The following is a 20,286-nucleotide window of genomic DNA, read 5'->3' on the forward strand; positions in this document are numbered from 1 at the left end:
TCGTGTTTGTTTTTCATGGCTATCTGTGCCCAATCAACTCAATCTGAAACTCACAGTTTTAGATGGTGTACCAGATTACTCTGATTCCCACATTGTAGTCTCTATCAAATGGCAAACAAACTTCCTGAAGGGGCAATCTATATGACTTTTTTGCTCTCTCACACAGATGCATTTCAATATTGTCACACATCAGTATCAAATTCATTTCAGGGGCATCCCGCCATCTCCGCCCATAATAAACTGTTAAGGGATGTCATGCTCACATGATAAGCCACCACAAGAAAAGCAAAGACCAGCATGGCAGAATGGTTTTGCAGTATAGCATACAAGAACGCTACTCTGTGGACCATGTTCCCAAACGTTAGGACTTCCTGCTTGCAGTTTACTACTATTAGCGTTGCCATTTAGGATTTCCAGTACCATGGAGAGCTCCCACCGGTCTTGAAAGTGAGGGCTGTTGAGCAATGTCCTTCGACTGCATTACATCTGTTGTACCTTGCTTCTAGAAACATATATCCATTCATAAAATCTGGCGCTGAATACCACAGCTGGGTAGTAAGGGAAAGGAGGGGGGAGGAAAAAGGGGTGATATATCTATGGGAAAGCGTGCGTGAGCCCAGAGAAAGGACCAGTATTTAATAGGGTATTACTGTGTCTTATTGGCCACCTGATGTTATTATTCTGCTGGGCAGTGACAGATGCATCCTTGAACAGGCAATGACATTGAAAGCCTGTTTGGCAGGAGAGGGGACTTTTATTCAAAGTGATATTAAAGAATCGCTTTCCTGCATCATTTGGCAAAGGCAAGTAAATTGTTCATTCAGAAACAGGACTGGCATGCGCGTAGGCACACACACTCACACTCACACTCACTCTTATGCACGCACACGCTGAACTGTCCAAACGTGGCGGGATGATAATAATAATAATAATAACAACCTATCGCCTTTAAAGCTCCGCTTCGCCTTGTCATCCCAAGAAAGATCACTTTAGACAAATATGTCGCCTCCCAATTATCAGTTGCCTCAAGGTGTGCCGAGAAACCCGGCTTGGGCGGCTTCTTTTTCTACGTGCTTCCTTCCTTCAGTTAGCAACACATCCCATCTCTGGCTATATATATAAGATCGCTCTGTCCAGCCTTCCTAATAATATACAGGCGATGGGTATGCACAGGAACGAGAGGGAGAGGCATCTTTTAACGATCCCCACTTCCCCTTCATTCATATGTATGAACCGACTGAATATTTGATCAAAAGACTGAATAACAAGAAAGGCAGATCGGAGAGGGTGGGTGATTTTTTTTATTTTTTATTTTTAAAAAAAAACTTTGAAAAAAATTATTTATTTAATAAACCGCACCGGCTTTCAAAATAGACTGCTTGGTCAATTGCATCTTGTCCGGAGCTTGCAAAGCGTCGCTCTCCCACCCCCTCCCTCCGGTCCTAAAAATATCCCCCCTCCCTCCTCCCTCCAACCACCCCCACCCCCAATAATAATAATAATCGCGCTGCAGATTGTAGAAAGGATTTGAGTGTGCAGTCAGAGAGAAAGGGATTAGAGAGCGAGAGAGAGAGCGAGAGCGAGAGAGCTGGAAGTTAAACTGTGCTGCATATTAAAAAAAATAAAAATGGGCGGATTGGTCTCTAGCTGAGAGCTTGGTACCACCTTCCTTTCTAAAATAAAATCTGCCTGGCATGAAGTCACAGCCTATTTCACATCCGGTTTACCCCGGGACGTACTACTACTGTCTTGGTAAAGAGCAACGCTTTTTGTTGTAGAGCTGCGATCTGGATCCCCGGAAAAGGGAATTTGGGTGTTGGAAATCGGAGAGCAAAGCGGCGGCGGCGGCGGCAGCAGCAACAGCGGCGGCGGCGGCGGCGGCAGAGTCCATGATGGCTGAGAGCGCCTAAATGAGTGAGCGGAGCAGCCGGTTCTTCGCGGCTCCCAGGCGCCCTCTCCCCTGCCAGCAGCAGCAGCCGCGGCATCTTGGGCGATTCTCCCAGGCGATTCTCCCGGACTTTGCCAGCACCTCGGTGGGGTCTCCAGGTAACGGTGCCTTTCTTCCCTTTTGCCTGAGCATCTGCTGAGCAGCTCCGTTAGCTGCCCCCCCTCCCCACCCGCCTGCTTTTCCCGGGAAGAGCATTCCGTGGATGGAGGGGACTGGCTGCGCTGGCTGCTCTCCTAGCAGGTACCTGGTGGGCACGATTCGCGGATCTCTCCCTCTCTCCCCCTCGTCTCCCCCCACCCACCCCACCCCACCCCCTACCCAGGTTGAAATTCCGCAGCGATCGATGGGCAATTGATAAGCGGGTTTGTGGAGGGGGGGAAAGGAGAGGCGATGGAGATGGGGGTGGGGGGAGAGAGAGATCATTGGGAAGCGATCTGCTAGCAAAACAGCAACAAGAATGGCTTGCATTTTGCAGGTGGTGGGGAGGGTGGTGAGGAGGGTGGCTTTCTCCCGGAGAGAGGGAGGGAGGATATAAAGTTGCTATACCGGCAAGGGGGGGAAAAGCCCCCACAACAATCCCCACACACCACAAGTCTCCACCACAGGCATTAGAGAAGCAGGCAAGACCGCGGAGCCGAGGTCTTCCGGAAAATGCCTCTCGGTATTATTGGATGTGGGTTTTAACGGATGTGCCTAACATGGAAGACCGGGTATGGGGGTATCTCTCCCCCCCCCCCATGCTTTTGCTCTTTCATTTTGAACTATTAAAAGAGAAAAAAATAATGGTGGTGGGAAGGGGAGGGGGAGAAAGAGGAGAGAAATGGGGAGTGAATGGGAGGAAGAGAAGGCATTTTTCTCTTTTGGCACTTGGGGTGTGTGTGTCCCCTTTCCACAGGCTGCATCCACAGGCAATTATTTCTAATGATTTGGTGACTTTCTTTATCGATGCCTTTATTTATTTACTGCGTGGGGGGGGGGGGTCGGAGGGCGAGGGAAGCGAATTGACACCGGCTGGCATTTGCAAGATTGCTCGGGCTGAGGAAGAGTGCAAAAGTTATTGCTGAAAGGGAGACGATGCTCTGGGTGGATTTCATTCGTTTTGTTTCACCTGGAGACTGGAGATGCCACCCTCGTTTTTGCAGGGGGAGCAGAGCGATTCTCTAAGCATCCTCCTGCCGTGAGGGTCTCTCTCTGTCACTGCCTTGCCACGACTGTCCATTTGGAGAGGGCCCCCCCCATCTATTGCACCCTTCCTCGCCGTTTAGCTTTCAGCTTTCCTCACGCGCCAAACACAGCTCTTCTGTTACGCTGCCTCTCCTCTCCATGCCGTCTTGTGTTGATAGGGTCGTGTTGCCTGAAATTCGGCTCCTCGGTTCCATTGCTTTCCAATAGTCTAGTCAGTCCAAGTGCAGGAGAGGAGAGGAGAGGAGAAAAATCTTGGGTAAGAACAATGCAAGTGAAGTGTATTCCAGCACTAGACACAGACTAAGAGGAAGGCAGCAACAGTATTTGCCTAAACAGACCAGGCTGCTTCCAGAAATATAATCTATAGTTTGAGACTGGGGTGGATGGGGGAACAGAAGAAGTGGGGCAGACTCTCTCTTTGCACATTAATTGAAATTGGGTTGGGCTTAGTCGTGAGGTGGGGGGGTGAATGGAGACTTTTGTAACATGGGTGTCCTAACAACAACAACAACAACAGAGAGCGAGAGAGATTTTGGAGAAGACAATATGCATGCAGTCATCAGCACATGATTTGATTATGGTGCATGCCCTTTAGATTGATGGAAGCATCAATGTGCATGGCCAGCAATGCAATCCTGGGGAAAAATACATTATGCTGCTGCTAAAATTGCTTGGTAGCAAAGAAGGCAGGCATGGAGATCCCTCCAGAAGAAAGTTCTCACCGCAGGACCTCCTGTGAATCTCCATGACCTCAGGGGACACCCTTTCCCTCAGCACTGAATGAGACAGTCAAGGGACACTTTCTCACTCATTAAAACTAAAAGAATATTTAAATTCTTTCTGGTTTTTTTATGTTGCCAGCAAAAAGAATCACAGATACAGCACTCAAAAGTGGTAGAACTTAATGAGAATCCTTTTTTTTTTTTGAGTGCCAGAGCACTTTAAGCACCAGGTTGATCAGATGGAACTAAATGAAGAACCCAGCCTCTAGAGTGTCTAGAAATTATTAGATGTACTATGGATGGGGCCATTTTCTTTTTCTCTAAATGGTGCACCATTGTGATATCACTGCTTGACTTCAAGGCGATCCATCCAAAGTTCTTGTAGACCTGTTGTGTTTTCAAGCATTTTTCCCAAGTAAGAAATGTTGACTTGTGTTTTTATTTTGTTTTCAGCTGAACATCTGTAATCTACCATGAAGAGGATGCATCTTCTCTGTGACCGCCTTTGGGCCTGGGTTCTCCTTATGAGCACACTAACTGGACAAAGGTGGGGAAAGAGTTTATTTTTTTAAAAAAACATTCATTAATATAAGTATGGAACTCTTTTTCTATTGGTTGCATCAGAAGAATAAGAAAGAAGCAGCACATGTACTGGGCTACTACTAATTGTATGTGGGGGAAGTTAATCCTGCTCAAATCCCAGCTAAGTCAAAATACGAGAAGATTGAAAGAAAACTACAGTTTGTTTGCATAACATCTTTTAATGCAATTGCTCTTCAAAAAAGAGTTCAGCAAGACTACTTTACCCACCCTAAGGTTAGATTAATGATTTAAATGCAGCTAAAATTAGATAGGCCTTTGCACAGATAATTTTTGCAACCATTTATTCTGCGCAGAAGGGAAACCACAGCTTTGTTTTAGCAATTTATACAGAGATTTCTCCATTGTCTGTTTTCACTGAAATTAGCAGGACTGCAGACTCTAGGACTGGACCTTACTTGTTAAGTAGTTGCTCTATAATACTGAGTTTGAGCCCATCTCCACTTTCTGGAAGTGAGTTCCATTGAACTCAATAGGATTAACTTCTGAGTAGAGGTTCATAGGTTTGTGCTGCTAAAATGCATTGGGTTTAAAAAATGTGAACAATTTTGCCTAAATATTGTAGTTGTGGATTTGAAATTTTGGGTATGGTTTGACACCATGCATGAGAAGGATGCAAGCTAACTGCATGATTAGACACGGGAAATGCATTATTGGTCACTAACATCAATAGAATGTGAAATACACTTCAAACATACTGAATGGGGGATGGGGAGAATTCTTAGACTTTGAAATGTACATATAAGAATCACCTCTATCAATAATGCATATACTGAATATATCATTGGAAATATGTTTTCATTCTGGATAACGAATTATAGGTACAGAATTATTCCCCATAACTCCCTTCCCTTTATTCAGCAGCATTATATAAATCATTCTCAGATAACGGTGTAAATGTGTGTTTGTGTAATGAGTTGGGGGCAGAGGATTTTCAAATTTAGCTTCAGCATTTATTCTAAAAGAACAGGACAATAAAATAAATATAGAAGCAAAAGATGTGTACAGCTCTATTTCGCACAGCTGATGAGTGACGAAGGAACAAAAACACTGGTTTCCTAAAGGAAAGGGGAACAGGAGAACTTTGACCCGTGGATATCTTTCTCTGTTTTGTCATTTTCTCTTTGTCATGTGCTGATGTGTATGTTTCACTGGAATTGTGGATTTGGAATTGGGAATCAAGATGCATTTGCCTGCTTTTGAAAAATTTTATGAGGTGTCACTATTATAATGACCTGTAGATGGAGTCAGTGCACAGTGTTTTATTATACAGTTGTTTAGTATGGAACCACAAACACAGTCACTGACATTTTCCTTCAAGATGTTCAAAATACACTGAACGCCCCCCCCCTTAATTTCATAGATAAAATCCTTGCACAGGTTTGTCTTATGGCTGTTTAGAGATCAATAACACAAAGAGGGCCAGCCAAATGGAAGGCAGGGTCACAAATTTGTAATCCAACAGCTGTATTTATAAATGGCATTGCCAATGCTTGTGAGAGGTTGGGCTTTTTTTAAAAAAAAAGAAAAAGAAGAAGGACTGGTGGATTGTGTCAAAGAGAAATGGTAGGAAACACTGGAAATTTCACATTTCTAATATTTTGTTTTATGATGGTGGAGAAAGGGGCTTGTGTTCGCATTATATAGAGGCCTATTCAGAAGGAGACATCTGCTCAGCGGAGTGTTTATCTGAAAAAAATAGCAAGACTTCTAAGTTGATGTCTTTAAAAGCATCACGTTCAGGAAATAGGCATTATCAATTGTATCTTCACAATGTTGCCAGTAGTATGCCACTTTGATCTTTATCTCTCATAAACATATGCATGCATTTATCAGTACATTTTCAATGATGAACAAATTCTAGAATATAATTAAGCATACTACGGCTGCAGTTCTATACCCAATTTCCTGGGAGGGTGGTCCACTGAACTCAGTAGGACCCGTTTCTGAACGGACATATATAGGGCTGTGTAGTAAAGCACACCAACTGGATTGCCCATTGAAATTAATGTTGCTTAAGCCGATCACTGTTCACATAAACCCCATTGGTTTCAATGGGACATAACGAGGCCTTTACATTTCGGATTTTGCCCATTGCTCTTACCCACCTTCATCCTGAGATAGGCACTGAAGAGCAGCTTGGTTCCTAAGAGTCATGTCCATCTGGCCTTTCTTCAGAGAATTGTGTTGGCATTTAGATTAATGGCACGTGACCAGGAGAAACACACTGAAGATCATGCTGATTATGGAAAATGTAGTACAATAATTAGGCATCAGGACACTTCTTGCTTCCACTTCCAAGGAAAAAATGGGCCACTGCATTTCTGCAGGAGTTTGACCACATTGTACTTGAAAGGCTTTGGTACGTCTGAAAACCACATGGCAAACACGTGTCAGGAAGTCTTTACCAGATACAGCTCTTGGGGACGTGTTTATATTGTGTCTCCAAAAGTGCAAATGACCTTCAGATGCTACAGAAAAGATGCAGTTAGCGTATGAAGGCAATGCAGAGACCCGTCTTATCTGGAATGTGGCAGGTGGCCCTTAACAAACCATATAGGGTAGTACACTCTTATTCCTTATGAGTAGCAAAAAAAGAAAAGCAATGAAAATTCCCCCCCTCTGATGTTTAAAAATAATAACAGGGAATTTAATAAACATCCATCAGTTTGCAAAGGTGTACTTAGGATAGGAATTATATTACACCTCTAGTGAGCTGATTATGTACTTTGTGGTTTTATATTCTGATTTTATCCTATGAACTGCCCTGAGACCTGCGGGTATAGGGCAGTATATTCTAACAGCAGCAGCAAGCAACAACAACAGCAACATTTCTCATACAGAATCAAATTAATTGTAATTAAACACACTCTGTGTTTGTTTATGTGCATTTTTAACCGGTAGTTTGAAGGAACACTGTTTCAATTTGAAATATTTTATTGGGGGCGGGAGGGGGGGAGCTATAGCTGAGTTTTCCCGCTCATAAAAAGGTACTACAAACTAGCTCTTTTCCATATTTCTGCTTGTTAGTTGTACAAAAATCTCATATTCACATTTAGGAAGAGTAACACTAGCTTAATATTGCATATCGCCCACCTCAATGACAGTTTATGGGAAAAGATGATCAGTATAATTGTACCTTATAAAACATTTATCCCCTTTGTTAACATTCATGAAGAGGTACGGTCCAGAGGACTTTTTGGAGCAAATACTTTTGTTCATTACCTCACATCAGATACCCAAAGAAGGCTGATTCAGTAATAATGTATGTGACAAAGTGATCAAGAGGAAAGTAGCTTGGGGTTCAAGGGCTAAGTCCTGCTGAGTTTACACTGGCAAATGGCCCACTTTGCAAATAGGATCTTTCCCAGTTAAAGGGCAGAAGAAGGACTCCAAGATTTGGCTCTTAGACAACCATGATAGATGATTAGGAGAAAACAGTATGGCTTGTACTTGAAAGTGCAGAAAGGGGAGCACTTTCTTAATGACAAGAACTTCAGGTGTTTGAAGAAGAGGACAGAACTTAGCTCGTGGCCGTGGCAAATCCATGGAAACCAACTGCTACCAGCATTTATATATATCAAAACTGCATTCTGGTAAAAAGGGAGCTGTACTACCATGCTAACGCATTAGCTTTCCAGTTGATATTTGTAGCTAATTTCAGCAGCTGGATCTAAAGACCTGCTGCATGAACCATAAAGCCATATCCCTGCAATTGCCAGGATGCCTGAATAGCTCTGCTGTCAGGTATATTGGGTGCAGATGTTTATTTATCATTTGGGCAGGAGGTATGAAATCTAGGAGAGAGAAGGGGAAACGTCCCTGCTATCTCAAAATGTAATTTCCTGTTTGCTAAGCAACGATTTAGGTATGCCTCCAGGTTTATTTTCCTAAAACAAAAGCAAAGACGTCAAGAAAATTTAGAAGGTGTAAATGGGTTTGCATTTTAATACAGAAAAAATAGAAATGACTACACCTTTTATGATGGTGCCAACCAGTTTACCGGGATGCAAACAAGGCTGTGCTACATGGAGATATCATTGGCCGCAATTCGAAACATACTTTGTTGAAACCACTGCCACGTATTTCTCAGGGAAAATGTTTAGTAACGGGTTGTTGATTATTAGCTCCCAGTGCAATCCATACCAAGTCTACTCATAAGGAAGCACCATTGAGTACAATGGTGCTGAATCCCAGATTAGTGGGGTTAGGATTGCAGTTTACTTCTGTTAGCATATTTAGATGATTTATGGGTACTTCTTTTAAGGTAAGCTTTCATAAACTGATTTTTTGGGGGAGGGGATTTAAGGAAAACATACTATTTTACACTCATAAATCTGTAGACTGGAAAGTAGAAATAATGCATAAAACAGCATAAAAAATAAAGGATCAGTTGATACCAATTGGAGTCTCCCTGTACTTTTATATACTGAAGCATACAGTATATAGCCAAAGCTGCTGCTGCACCAACACCACTGCACAAAAGAGAAGTAATGGCAAACTTTGGGCAACCGTGAGGTTCCGCGGGTACTAAATTTTTGCAGGACACCCCCCCCCCAGCCAGGAACTAAAGGTTGAGTTACTGCATGAGAGAGAGGAATAGACAGTTGAGCGAGTGAGCAAGGGAATATGTCTATATCTGTATCTTCCTGGTTCAAACTGAGAAGTTATTTTAAAATGTCTCCAGGGATGGAAGAGAGAGCTTTAATGTCATAGACATTAAAGAGAAATTAAAGAATGTAATATAACAGGGATCAGGCACAAATGTGTGAGCCTGCCCTCCCCCCATGCTCAGTGGTGGTGAGTTGGTGAGTTACTATTGCAGGGCAGAGGGAAGAGGGAAACTGTCGCAGTGGGAGGACAATGAATGGAATAAAGGGTCTGAAACCTTGAACAGAAGCACCCCACATCACAACATTTTGTTGTAGGGCCTCTTTTGTCTCATTTATTATCCATTTCTAGGCATCCCTGTGCATTGCTCTAAGCTGTCCAATGACTATGCATTCTTTAAAAAGAAAGCATGCAGGAGAAAGTATCCTATAATGCTACTACAATCTGGCATGATGGAAGAGATTTTGCATCTATAAATCAGTATAAGCAAGATTAAGCAGATTTCAGAATTATGATTTTGTAGGTTTGTTGGTGGATTAATGGTTTATAATGTTAACAGCAGTGTTTTCCTCCCTAGCTATGGACAGTCAACTTCCTTACAAGATGAAATTAAGGACAACACAACAATATTCACTCGAATTCTGGACCGCTTGCTTGATGGTTACGATAACCGCCTGAGACCCGGATTGGGAGGTGTGTGTTATTGTACTTTCTCGATTGACTTTACGAACAAAATTGCCTAAAATGATTGTTCCTTTTGCTCTTTGAAAATGTAATCATATTACCTTATATGTTTGTAAACTGATAAAATTAACAAAGAGGTATTGAAAACTGATCCATCCAATAGCATTCCCTTGCTAAATCCTCTCTTGTTGTCATATAAACTCTTCTTAATATGCGGCCAAAATGTCCGTTCCCCCTCCCCGCCCCCGGATACTCTCATAACATTGATTAAGGTCACAAATCTAGGCACATTTACTTAAGAGCAAATCCCATTGAATATAATGGGATTCACTTCTGGGTAAGCATCCATTGGGTTGGGCAGTAAATATCTGAACCCAAGTAAATGAAAGTCTCATCTTCCATGACTGATGCTGTATTAAATCTTTAAAGACCAAATCATTCCCATTAAATCAGATTTATACTTTGCTCCCAGATTGAACTCAGTTAGATTGAAGGTAGCAGTGGTGATCATATTTGTTTGTTAGTGATTCCCACTAATGACAATGGGGCATACTATCATATAAATGTGTTTTGTGATAGAGACGCTAACCCTGTTGGCAGAAGTGGGCCATATTGATTTAAGGACTGGCTGATCAGTTCTAACAGTTGACTTCAGAGCCAAAATCAGCCTTTTTACACAATCCTGAAAATGTGAAATATGAACTGTGACATAATTAGGAAAATAATCACATCACAATTAAAATATATATATGGCAAAATAGAGCATTTTTAAACTTACCAATCTCTGCAAACAGAGGAAGTGTGAGTCGACTGTATTTCTTGTATTGTTAACATATAATGCTGCTCCATGATTTTTTAGAATGTATTCAAAAATATTTTCTTCTTAAGAGTTCTCCAATGCTGCAGTCTACCACAATTTATGTGGGTGACTGTCCCAATTTCTACTTCTGATTGTAGTTCCTCACATTACAGCAAAGACTGCTCCAGAGAGTCAACATCCAGGAACACTCTTTTTGGGTATGGGTGGGTGTGAACAGGGGGCTACAAGAGGAAGGGGCAGCATAAGATGTGCTGGTGACATGTCTAGGTACTCAAGATATAGTACGCTCAGTGTTGTTCCTAATGGTTTTTTATTTGATGCATCAACTTGTATCTAATATTTGTCAAATAACTTTCAAAATCTTATGAACTTCTAAGGACACGACCATTAAGATAATTACCGGGATCCAAAGAACACATGTGTGTGGATGTGTCAGAGAACTGAGCAGAGCTTTGACTTCTATTTCTCCTTCAGAAGTCCTTGGTGTCATAGAGACAATGGCTTAGATCCATAACCAAAAATGAAAACCCACTCATAGGGCTCTATCTCTGGAGGAAGGATGGGAGGCAATTTTTGCTGACTCCTCTTTTCTCCTGAAGACTCCATCCCATGCCCTCTGAGAAGCTGCTTTGGAGGGTTAGATCCTCTCTAGAACAGTATGGGAAGCAGAGTGGGGGGTGGGTTTGCAGAGGGAATCAGCAGAACTTCACTCCCCCTTGTTTCATCCAGCGGGAGCCTCTGCTGAGTCTCAGCCCCTTTGTACGGAAACAGAAGGAAACCTTGTATTCATGCAAAGGATGTCTGGATTCAACCTGGCATGTTAGCTTGAATCAGATGGTACCTTGCCTCTTCAGCAGCTGGAATTGCTGCAGCAAAAACAGAAAGCTAAAAGAAAAAAGAAAAATCAGCTGTATGTATAGTTCTCTCATCTGTGCACATATCATTTCTTTTGATCCCAAACCATCTACTAAGCATAAAGTGATGAAAAAATGTTCAGCTATCAGGTATGTACGTTGCATAGAAAATGGAATGTTTTTCCACTTGTCATATTTAATTTCAACAACCCTCAAAGAAGCATTCATTTGCCACACACAAAACACAAACATGCACAATCTATCATCTAAACAGTTATTCAGTGCCTCCCCCACTCCCCACCCCGGTTATCTGTTATCTGTTACTTTTATCAGATTCCCCTGTAGATGCTGAATAAAGTCTTTATTATAATGGCATTGAATTTAGCAATGATTGTCTTTAAACTTTGGCTTTGTTGAGTATATATTGTTCATAGATTATGAAGAACTGAAGAAAATAATGGATTGTTCTGCACTGAGGACGTTGAATTTAATTTTGGAATATATATATATATATATATATATATATATATATATAAATGAGGAATCATTCTGCTTGCTTCCTGTGCTGCTATTTCCTCTGCTTTCATGTAAACTCAAGGATTAGCCCAGAAATAAATATTTCTTGATCCTTGATTAATACAATAGTAGGTTTTAGTCAACCGTAATGGTTCTCGCCGAACATACTATACAAGTAAAGCTGGATGGATCTCATTTAAGAATACATGAATTAGTGGTAGTGCCTTTTCTGATTAGGCAAAGGGATAATTTGATGCAATTTAAATCAATTATTAAAAATGATTCAGGGGTATTCAAGCTGCTGTGAGTGGGGATTAAAGGGAGGCTTGGGAATGCCACCCATAACCTGTGAACTGGACGGAAGCAGGATGAATCCAGGTAGATTATCTATGCAGTGCCAGTCGCTAGTTGCATCTCCTTTATTCTGAAATACTTTCTGCATTAAAGTGCCTTTTTTCTTCTGACCACCTCTTCCCCCCCACACCAAGACACAAGGTTTAACTCCTGCATATAGCCAAGAGACCAAGAGAAAAAGAACTAATTAGATTTTGAAAATTGATTTAATTCTTGATCACGTATAATCATGACAAGCCATAGCACAGATCAGTGGCCCCATTTTCAACATCTGCATTGGCATAGCCTACAACAGTGGTAGTTTGTAGTAGTGTGTTAACATGGCCCTTAACTATGTCCCCAGTGTGAACTCGTTTCTTTTCTGATAGAGAAAGTTCTGGGATTTGTCAGTAAAACATTTGAATCAAGTCATCAAGCATGTAACGTTGAGAAACAGCACATTTTACTGGTGCCTGTCTAATAAAACTGTTACTACCGATTCAAAGGAACGGCTTCTGAAAAAGTATTATCTATAAAACCCAGGAACTCTGTGGTATGGAAGACATTTTCAGGGCCTGTGTGTACATTGCGACCACATCACTGGCTGTACTATAGCCATTGGGTTGGTAGCCATTAACAGCTAAAAAAACTGTTGCAGTGCAACTGGTGAGAGTCAACTGTGCCTTGTAGGATATCTGACAAAGGTGCAATCTTTAAAACAGCATTATTTATGTGGATAAAGATAAAATAACATAAAATCATGACTTTAACCACATTTTCAAAATGATATAGAGCCTGGAGATGTCTACGGCCACAATCCAAGCTCATTGCAGACAACACCCAAGACCGTTTGGGTCTGCCCCCAAACTGATGTGTTTGGGTGGGGGGTGGGAGGGGAGCTGGATCCCCCAGATCTGAAGTTTGCAGAGTTCTCTGACACCCCTATCGTTTAGGCTTCTCAAAATCAGGTAGCTGCAGGTGCTGCATCCTTTGGTAGGAAGACACACACGATGAACAAACATTCTTATCCCTTCTCTTGGCAGCATGGCTTCTGAAGATTGCAGTATAAATATATTCTATTCCCGTTTTCCTTGGCCAGCATGAGATGGAGATGGATTAGTCAAGGCTCTATAGAGTTTCAAATATATAGCTCTATATATGTGTGGGGGTTTTTTGGAAGACAATTCCTATTACAGGTGCAATGATACACTCAGTGGAGTTTTGACCCTTGATCCAATTCAAATTCTATTTTCATACGGAACTGAATTTGTATGCTCTTGTTCAAATAGAATCCAGCAGTTTGGATAGCTAGGTCCAATAATTATCTTTTAGGCAACCAAGCCCCCCCCCCCCCAACCTTTTAAGTAAACAGCATGTATTTGTAGACTAGAATGAACACCTTCCATCTCTGAGTTATTATTTATCCTTAAACAAGTGCTCCAAAATAGAAAACTTAAATAGCTCAAGTAAAGATTGAGGAGATAGGATGAAGATTAGATTCTTTGGCAAGACCAACTCACCACTGTGCAACAGCTTTATTTTTAAACAGAGATAATGGCACTTATTGACATTTAGATTAGTGGCATAAGTAACAGTATATCACTTGTATCGATTGATTGTCCATCAATTAAAGATGGTAAGGAAGTTATCCTGAGATGTTTAGCAGAACACAGACCTATGTCAACTAGTATGCTAATGGGTAAAAGTGATACCATTATTGCATTTCACCTTCCAACATCCAGATGCCTTCAAAGTGCCAGAGAAACATCCAACCATAATGTTCTGAAGCTATATATTTGTACGAGTGCGTCTTTCAGCTATGATGTTTGCAAAATCCCTGCAGTAAATAAAGCATCATATTTTATGCCGCAGTACTACTAATAGTTAATTCACCTTACTCAAAGTAAGCCAGTGCTACAAGTCTTAACATCTGGTTGGAGCCTTGGTCACTGGAAAGCATTCCAACCAAGTCTACAAACCCTCACGCAAATAAATCCAACAAGAATTGTTAAGCTCATGCATTTCAATGGGTGGCTATTCATCTTTAGTCACACAAGAAACTATGAATCTTCCACTGTATCCAGTGACGTTAGTATAATAATGTCGAAGCAGCCAGACTAGCCTGTTCCCACCTGATCATGTTTTATTCTTCCTTTTTACGGTTCATACGGGACATATATTGGCTTCATATATTAGATCAGCTAAAACGCTTTGGTTGTTGATTCTATGTAGTTGGTCATTATTTTAAAATAATATGTTCTAGTTGTTTTCTACATCCCAAAAGAGACTGTGATGTCTTCCCCTGCCCTGAGTGTTTCCCTTATGAATTGAGAGTGATGGCCCATTTGTTGACTCCAACATCCTGCCCTCAAATCACTGTCATTGGAGCACATTGGGGGGGGGGGGGAACTTGCTGTGATTAAAACCTAGACCTGTCCATCCTAAAAAAAGGCCCCCACCTTTGCATTTCTCCTTTGCACCCCCTTCCCTTTCAAGCTTTGGGCATTTCCCTAGTCAGCTTGGTTTTGCTTCTCAGAAAAGGATGGCTGCAGTCGTGCATTTAACTTTATGGAGAAATTAATGCAACAGAGCTGCTTGCAAGGTTGGACAGCCCCCTATTAGCCTTTAACACATGCTTGTTAATAGAGTGATTCAACTGGGGGGGGGGGAGGTAATGTGACTATCCTAAATCACCCTGATTTACCTCATTATTCAGGGTACACATAGAGATGAGGCACAATCCTACTCTGTTTACAAACTTGTGAGCCGAAAATGGGCAAATGCTCCAGTTATACTTCTGCTAACACACACACACACACACACAATTCTGAGTATTTTGAAAAAGTAGGCCTTTTATGTTAGAATTTCTGTTAACTCCTTTCTTTATGGCTTACATTGAGTGCTGAAGACCTTAGCCCACAACCTCTTCTTAGTTCCCTTGCCCCCCAATGCATTTTTGAGGATGAAATGAAAACAGAACAGAATTGCACTCCCTCTGTCCTTTTCATAAAAGGTCATCCACAAGGACGCCTGAGGCGGCTTTGAGTCCAGGTTGGCACCAGGTTTTGTAGTCCAAAGGAACACAATTCCATCTAGATGGTGGGTGTAAACGCTCAAACTAATAATGGTAAAAGAAGAGATGGTTATCTTCCATGGTGAAGTAATACCCCAAGTCTGTGAGTCACTTGCTCTAAAGTGTCCTATGTAAGAATGAGTCATTATTTTTGGAGCATGTAACAAAGCACAGCTGAATCATCTAATTGCAAAAGTGGTAAACAAGCACATGCATGTCTTTTTGAAAAACACGAATCTATGAAAGGGCAGTTCCCTTCTCAGCGTGCAGAAATTAACATTATCATCATCATCATCATTATTTAAAAAAACCCCACAGAATCTACTCAGAGAAAGCTAGTTATTCAGGTAGAGTTTCACAAAAAAAAAATATGTCACGTAACATGACTGATGACATAAATGATGCAATTTGGGACGAGAGGACTCTGGGTAAGGTCAGAACACGACATATTGTAATTGCTTTGGGCTTTTTGCATGGTCATAGCTGCTGAAAAGCACTGAGCACCAGCACTCATTCATCTTTTACCTAGGCCAGGTTAGCCAAAGTGGTGGCCTCTAAATATTGTGGATATCAGCTACCATCAGCCCCAACCAATATATGGCCAATGGCAAGGAATGGTGTAAGTTGTTATCCAACACCTGGAGGGCACCATGTTCGTTTATCCTGACATTGATCATCATTCAAAATCACTTGGGGAAGTCAGGCACTCTGAGCACACATATTAAAATATAGGAATTTAAGCTAATTTAATTGCATTGAATTCAATAGGACCTGCCAGTTAAGCCTATGAGATGCAATGCTAAGAGGTATATAAAGTCTGAGAACTAAACAAATTGATAAAAATAAACCCAGGCAGCCTGTTTCACCGGAAAAGCTACATCTATCACAATCCTAGGAATGCCTACTCAGAAGTCCCATTGAGCTCAGTGGGATTTACTACCAGGAAATGTATATAGGGCTGCAGCCTTCAGGAACCAAGGCATTAAGCATTAAGTTAAGCATTAAGAGGAATCCTCTCCTCTCCTATCTGCTCCCTTCACCCTTCTCCCTTCTCCATTTCAGTTCATCCCAACCCAACACAGATTTTCCTGGAAAATAGGTTTTCAGAGTTTGCACTGAACCTATTTGTGTGTAACATATACTGTCCCTTAGTCGACCTAAGGAAAAACATTAAATCTAATTTGCTCTTTTAGATGAGAACACAGCCTTCAGTTCCCAAGCAGTTTGCTCCACCAAGAAATGAAGACTCATTTTTCAAGATGAATATTTCTTTGGGGACCAAGAGTAACCTTTCACTTTCAGCGCTTTGAGGTTAATTCTCACTATGACCCTCTTTAGGATTAAGCTCCAACCCAATTAGGCGTCAAGAAAATCCGCACCTTTCTCTAAGGCAATTAATATTCTCTTGGAAGCAGGTTTGACTAGGCCACATCCATTTTGCTGGAGGACTAATTAGGAACACTCGCTGTCTAACTGCCTCTTCAATATCATTTGTATGGTTGTCAGTCCTAAGAGCAGTCAAAAATAGCCCTCAAAAGTCACTGTGTGACTAAGCAACCACAGCTGGAATACTACAATATTATTCTTTACTTCCCAGGAAAACATGAGTTGATATTGAGCAGAATGTCCAGAGTGAGAAATTAACTCTTTATTGTAAGAGGTACACTTGTAAGTTAGGGGAAGGCATGTCCTATATCTCTCAGCTACTCCTAGGTGTGCACCCTATGAGGCAACAGAGAGGCCCCACCCTCAACTGCAGTTTATGTATCTCCCTTATTCGAGCTGTGTGCAATACCTTCTGCTCCTCCATTTTCAATTCTCTTCTAGTCCTGGGCAAAAGTGGAAGAGGTGGGGGCAGGAGGAGGAGGAGGTGTGAAAACCCTTGGCTTTTACCCCAGCCTGACCTATCTGTCTCCTCCACCCGGTACCTGTTCTTTACTCTCCAATCCTGCAGCTTCTCCTGCCTGTGACTCTTATCTCCAGGCTGTTACAGGTTCCCCTAGTTCACTGGTCTCTTATTCCAAGTCAATCTCCAACCCCGCTTCTCCTGGTGCCCATTTATCAGTATCCAGCCGCCACTCCTCAGTGTTCAGCCAGTCCCTGACATGTGCTCATTGCTTCTCATTCTTCTTCTCAATTCAGATCAAAACTAGTTGTTGTTGTTTTTGCGGGGAGTGGGAGTGGGATCCATCAATCACAGTATTTCAAAAGAAACAACAGGATAGATATGGACTGTGGCTAACACCAAATCTGTGGTGGGAGTGCAGAGTAAATGGCAGTGTTGAACTCACCTCGAGTCTCACTCGAGGTGGAAGCACAGACCTGCCTAAACCAGCCTGTAACAGTGCACATGTGTTCACCCATGGATTTATAAAAGAGGAATGTGTCTGTGGTGGCCACTTAGGTGTCACAAAAAGGACACATGTTTGAATAAAATGCGCATATGCTAATTTATATGAATACACGCACATTTCAGAGTAATTACAGTAATTTAAATTTATTTCTTTATTTTAAAGGCTCATAGACTGCAAAAATAAATGAAGTGCCTAGGCAGTGAATAGAACACATCCATAAAACAAATAGAATAGTACTTATCTGGATAGTGGCGCACAATGACAAAAGGATATGCATCAGAAAAGGCCCATATAAACAGAAAGTACTTCATCAGGCAATCGAAGCAAAATCATTGATGGTGCTTGTGTATTATAAATAGGGAAAGAGTTCCACAACCTAGGTGTCTCAGCATAGAACACCTCAACATAGAAATACAATCTATCATCTCACTGTAGCCAGGAAGGCCAATCAGGTGCCTGATCAGTCTGCTGGGGATGAAAATAATTTGTAAGCAACAGCATACTGATGGTTTTGTGGATCTGGGCCAAAATGACTAAGTTCATGTTATGGCCCAATTTTGAATATAGGAAACTGCCTTATAATGAGTCAGACCTTTGCTCCATCCAGCTCAGTATTGTCTGCACTGATTAGTACGAGTGACCCAGTGTTTCAGATGGAAGAGGAGATGCCAAAAATTGAGACCTTCCGCAAGCAAAGCATGCTTTCTACCATTGAGCTAAGCCCCTCCTCCTATTTCAGAGCTTCTAAAAGTCAATGCGTTCTTTGTTTGGATAACAGCTTCTGGTTTGGGATCTAATGAAAGCTATTGATAAGCACTCACTATCCTAATTTCCTGCTTCATCAGAGCGTGTAACTGCAGTGAAGACCGACATCTTCGTCACCAGCTTTGGGCCTGTTTCAGACCATGATATGGTAAGTGCCATCCTATCTTCTCTCAGTTTCGCCCTGTCTGCTTTCTGCTTCTAGACCAGTTTTCCGAGTCTTTCACCTTGACTGATTTCAGGGCACTTAAATATTCACCTCAAGTGCCACCCCCAGTTTGATAGTTCAATTTGTTTGAAATGTTTGTAGCAGTTTTTCCAATATGGGGAAGCATCAGCAACTGGGAAGGAAGCATTCCCTGTGATAAAGCATGTTACTATGCAAATTGATTACTTGAAGCATGTGGTGCAGAATACATGATTAAGAGACATCCAGCGAACCAGTTTAGGGCAATGCAGATGACAGTAAATTATGATAGTAAATTATATCTTGTCTGATTGTTCAGGCCATCCTCAGCACAGTTACTGAGGACACATATAACACACATACCTCACCTAAAGAATGGGTAATTGAACTGCAGGTTTTTGTGGTTGTCATTGTTGTAAGGATGATGTCAAGCATGACTACTCAAGTCGTTAAAAGCCTGACCACCCACTTTACTACATATAAAGTGGTAAAGTCAAAATAAAAACCTATAATAAATGCATTTGCGGGATTTCATTATCCATTTTGTACCTAAGCAACTTGTGGTAAGCCACAAAGATGTAGCCTTTTCAAAGAGATATTCCCTAACACTGGCTATTGATTAGCAAACATGCCAAATTATGACATAATTTAATAAAACTAAAAGGATTTAAGAGGTCAAAGCAAGACTTTTTCATACCCTTGATTGTAGTGGTCTACCGATTTTTCAGGTAGATGCGGTTTATTATCTGTAAATCATATAATGGATATCTTTTGAAAAAGACATATGAAATGCAAAGTCAATTTCTTTTGGGATGGGAGCTGCAAATACTTTTGCAGAACCAATTCCAGAATACTCCCTTCAGGAATCTTGAAATATATGGGCCATGAATATTATTGGAAAAGTTCTTTGTGGAGTGACAACCACAATTGTTATGAGAGCCAGTGTGGTGCAGTGGTTAAGAGCGGTAGACTCGTAATCTGGGGAACCGGGTTTGTGTCTCCGCTCCTCCACATGCAGCTGCTGGGTGACCTTGGGCCAGTCACACTTCTTTGAAGTCTCTCAGCCCCACTCACCTCACAGAGTGTTTGTTGTGGGGGAGGAAGGGAAAGGAGAATGTTAGCCGCTTTGAGACTCCTTAAAGGGAGTGAAAGGCGGGATATCAAATCCAAACTCTTCTCTTCTTCTTCTTCTATTATGATTACTTGGTTTCGCAAGATCATAGGAAGAACTTTCCTCCAAACCATGCACATCTAAAGCACACACTGGATGCCCCATCAGGGCCTATGTGCATAGATCTCAGTTCAAGTGGACTATACAGTTCCAGTGTCTAGTGCATTGACCTCAGATGCACTGAGGAATGATGATGAGTATAGCCTGATCACACATTACTTGCGTGACACTATGAGCTGAATCAAGAACAGAGCCACACACCTGGAGCCGCTCCGACACTACATCCCTGGGCTAGTCTTGTCGTCGATGACTCTATATTGAGTATTGGTATCTTACCCATAGCTGTTTCTTATCACAGATCCCTGTGATCAGTGCAGATTTTGGGGGCAGAGCTAATCCAACAGTGAGGGCAGGACTAGGAAAGTGGCCTTATTCCTGCTTCATCTCACAAGTGCTTTGCACACAG

General features: G+C 41.7%; 1 protein-coding gene across 6 annotated transcripts in view; it reads left to right on the top strand.

Moving 5' to 3' along the window:
- Positions 1-1,191: 1,191 nt before the first annotated feature.
- GABRA1 (gamma-aminobutyric acid type A receptor subunit alpha1) overlaps positions 1,192-20,286 on the top strand; it is a 37,793-nt gene continuing 18,698 nt past the window's right edge. Inside the window, exons 1-5 of one of the 6 annotated variants that reach the window (XM_080995269.1) lie at positions 1,192-1,287; positions 1,779-2,046; positions 4,309-4,402; positions 9,644-9,759; positions 18,546-18,613. In XM_080995269.1, the coding sequence (XP_080851395.1) occupies positions 4,329-4,402; positions 9,644-9,759; positions 18,546-18,613 (258 nt within the window). In that variant the 5' untranslated portion in view covers positions 1,192-1,287; positions 1,779-2,046; positions 4,309-4,328. Of the gene's footprint in view, positions 1,288-1,538; positions 2,047-2,103; positions 2,189-2,494; positions 2,610-2,777; positions 2,857-2,994; positions 3,390-4,308; positions 4,403-9,643; positions 9,760-18,545; positions 18,614-20,286 lie in introns of those variants that run through there. The other 5 variants (XM_080995270.1, XM_080995271.1, XM_080995272.1 and 2 more) reach the window with 5 other exon arrangements.

The sequence above is a fragment of the Podarcis pityusensis genome (assembly GCF_964106645.2).
Source record: "Podarcis pityusensis genome assembly, chromosome: 2".
NCBI classification, from domain to species: domain Eukaryota; kingdom Metazoa; phylum Chordata; class Lepidosauria; order Squamata; family Lacertidae; genus Podarcis; species Podarcis pityusensis.